General features: G+C 53.5%; 1 protein-coding gene across 1 annotated transcript; it reads left to right on the top strand.

Moving 5' to 3' along the window:
* The first annotated feature begins 410 nt into the window (after window positions 1-410).
* LOC144127520 (uncharacterized) lies at window positions 411-1,359 on the top strand. The gene is made up of 2 exons (XM_077660509.1): window positions 411-631; window positions 715-1,359. Exons 1-2 carry the CDS (start codon window positions 443-445, stop codon window positions 970-972), a joined length of 447 nt encoding a protein of 148 aa, XP_077516635.1. The 5' UTR covers window positions 411-442; the 3' UTR covers window positions 973-1,359.
* Window positions 1,360-1,826: the final 467 nt, after the last annotated feature.

Below are 1,826 nucleotides of genomic sequence, written 5' to 3'. Positions count from 1 at the left end.
GCTGGAATACTAGAAGCGTTTCGTGCAGGTGGGCTGGAAACGCTGATTGGTCGATGGGATGCGCTTCTCCGTGACGTTTTTCTGCTTCTCCCTCGTTCTCAACCGGGACGTGGGTTCGCCGCGCCTCTCTCGGCCTGTCCCTAGAGTGCCTAGGGAATCGCTAGGGCCGGCTGGCCGGCCGCCGGGCGTGCGTGGTCTGCGGGCATTCTCTTCGTGAGCGTAGGCGGCGGCGCGCGCGTTTCGGAAGCTGTCCAGGTATGGCTTTTTTTTTTTTGCGTGGTGCGCTCGCCGGCGCAGCCAGCTGAAATTTCTGTACAGTTCTTGCTTCCACGACATTGCGACGACCCCCAAAAGGCGCTGACCCGCGAGAAATCGCCAGCGACATAAAGGTACGCATTTTATCTCAAATTTCGCTTCATGAAGTGCTGTACCGCTTACCTACATGCCTTGCGCATTCCAGGACCTCGTTTTCCTGCTGCAGGAGCACGTCGTGCTGGTGTTCAAAATTTTGCAACTCCATTACGACGACCCACATAAGGTGCGGTTTGAGGACCGCCGGCGTCGCCATCTGAACCGCCGTCTGACAGCCACGATGAAGCGCTTGTCGGGCGTGCACGTTCTCAATCACGAGGTAAGGGTTGAACAACGTTTTCGCAAGTTTTCTCGTGCAGAACTCGCCAAATTGCGGCGCTTGTAACGTAACTTTTTTTGCAGCATCGTTTCCTGGATGCTTCTGGCGAGCCGATGCTGTCCTTGTTTGCCGCAGACCGGGGCATCGACCAGATGTCAAAGATTATCGTCGCGGCCCTCGTCAAGATCTACGGACCAGGGATAGCGTCGGCTTCAAGGGCAAGACCAGGAGAGGTGTACGTCGTGCACCGGTGTCGTCGGTGCGGAGCCAAAGGGCACAAGACGGACCACTGCTGGGCCTACTGCTCACCGCGCCGCCACGCCGCTGCAGGTCGCGGTTGAAGTGCTCCTGCAAACGGCCCTTTTTAGGGCCACCTCATTGTTTCCTGGCAGATCGCGAGCGTCCCGTTTCGTGCCCGTATTCCCTCTCTGTCGAAATCGACGCCAGACATCAAAATCGCGTGGTGTGAGCTAGTAAATCGCTGGTAGAGACAAAAACTCGTGCTTGTATACAGACTTACCCATCTCCAGTGCGCCTTTGTTTATTTCCGTAGGCACTACTCGCGCTTTGTAGAAATCGACGCCAGCCGCGAAATTTTACATGTTAGACCTCGCTACAGCATTAGCGCAGCGTGCCTTCGTCTCTTTACGTTCTAACTTTTATGCAGCGCACCTTTGTTTGCTCGTTACTTTTGTTCTTTTCAGTCGTTTCCTGAATCCGTCCAAAGAGCCGGGCTAAATGGATGATTATGGAGCCACATGGCGATTGCACTGCATACAGCACGACTTTGGTCCCTGTGTTTTTAAATAAAAACATCAGATGTCGAAGGTCATGGTCGTGTCCGAGGATGGCTTCCACAGCTGGGGCCTAACCATAGGGACCGCACACGCTTTGTCGTCGTTGCCAAGTGGAGAGGCCCAAGATGGCTGGCATCCTTAATAAAGATCCCTTCTCGGGGCCGCTTTAGTGTTTCCTGGCAGATCACGCGCTTTCCACCCTGTGCACGTGCTCTCATTTCCAATTAAAAAGGTCCTTTAATAACAAGATGTTGCATGGTACTTGAACAATAGCGGCTACAATGACAAAGGTGAAGAAGTGCTGGAGTTACACGGAAATAAAAAAGGTTGGGGGTGCCCACATAACAACCTGAAATGGTTTTGGACAGGACTCCTAGTTAATTGCATTTGGAAGAGAA

This window comes from Amblyomma americanum, chromosome 4 (assembly GCF_052857255.1).
Source record: "Amblyomma americanum isolate KBUSLIRL-KWMA chromosome 4, ASM5285725v1, whole genome shotgun sequence".
Taxonomy (NCBI): Eukaryota; Metazoa; Arthropoda; class Arachnida; order Ixodida; family Ixodidae; genus Amblyomma; species Amblyomma americanum.
The sequence above is the reverse complement of the archived record's forward strand: the minus strand, read 5'-3'. Positions and strand labels throughout refer to the sequence as shown.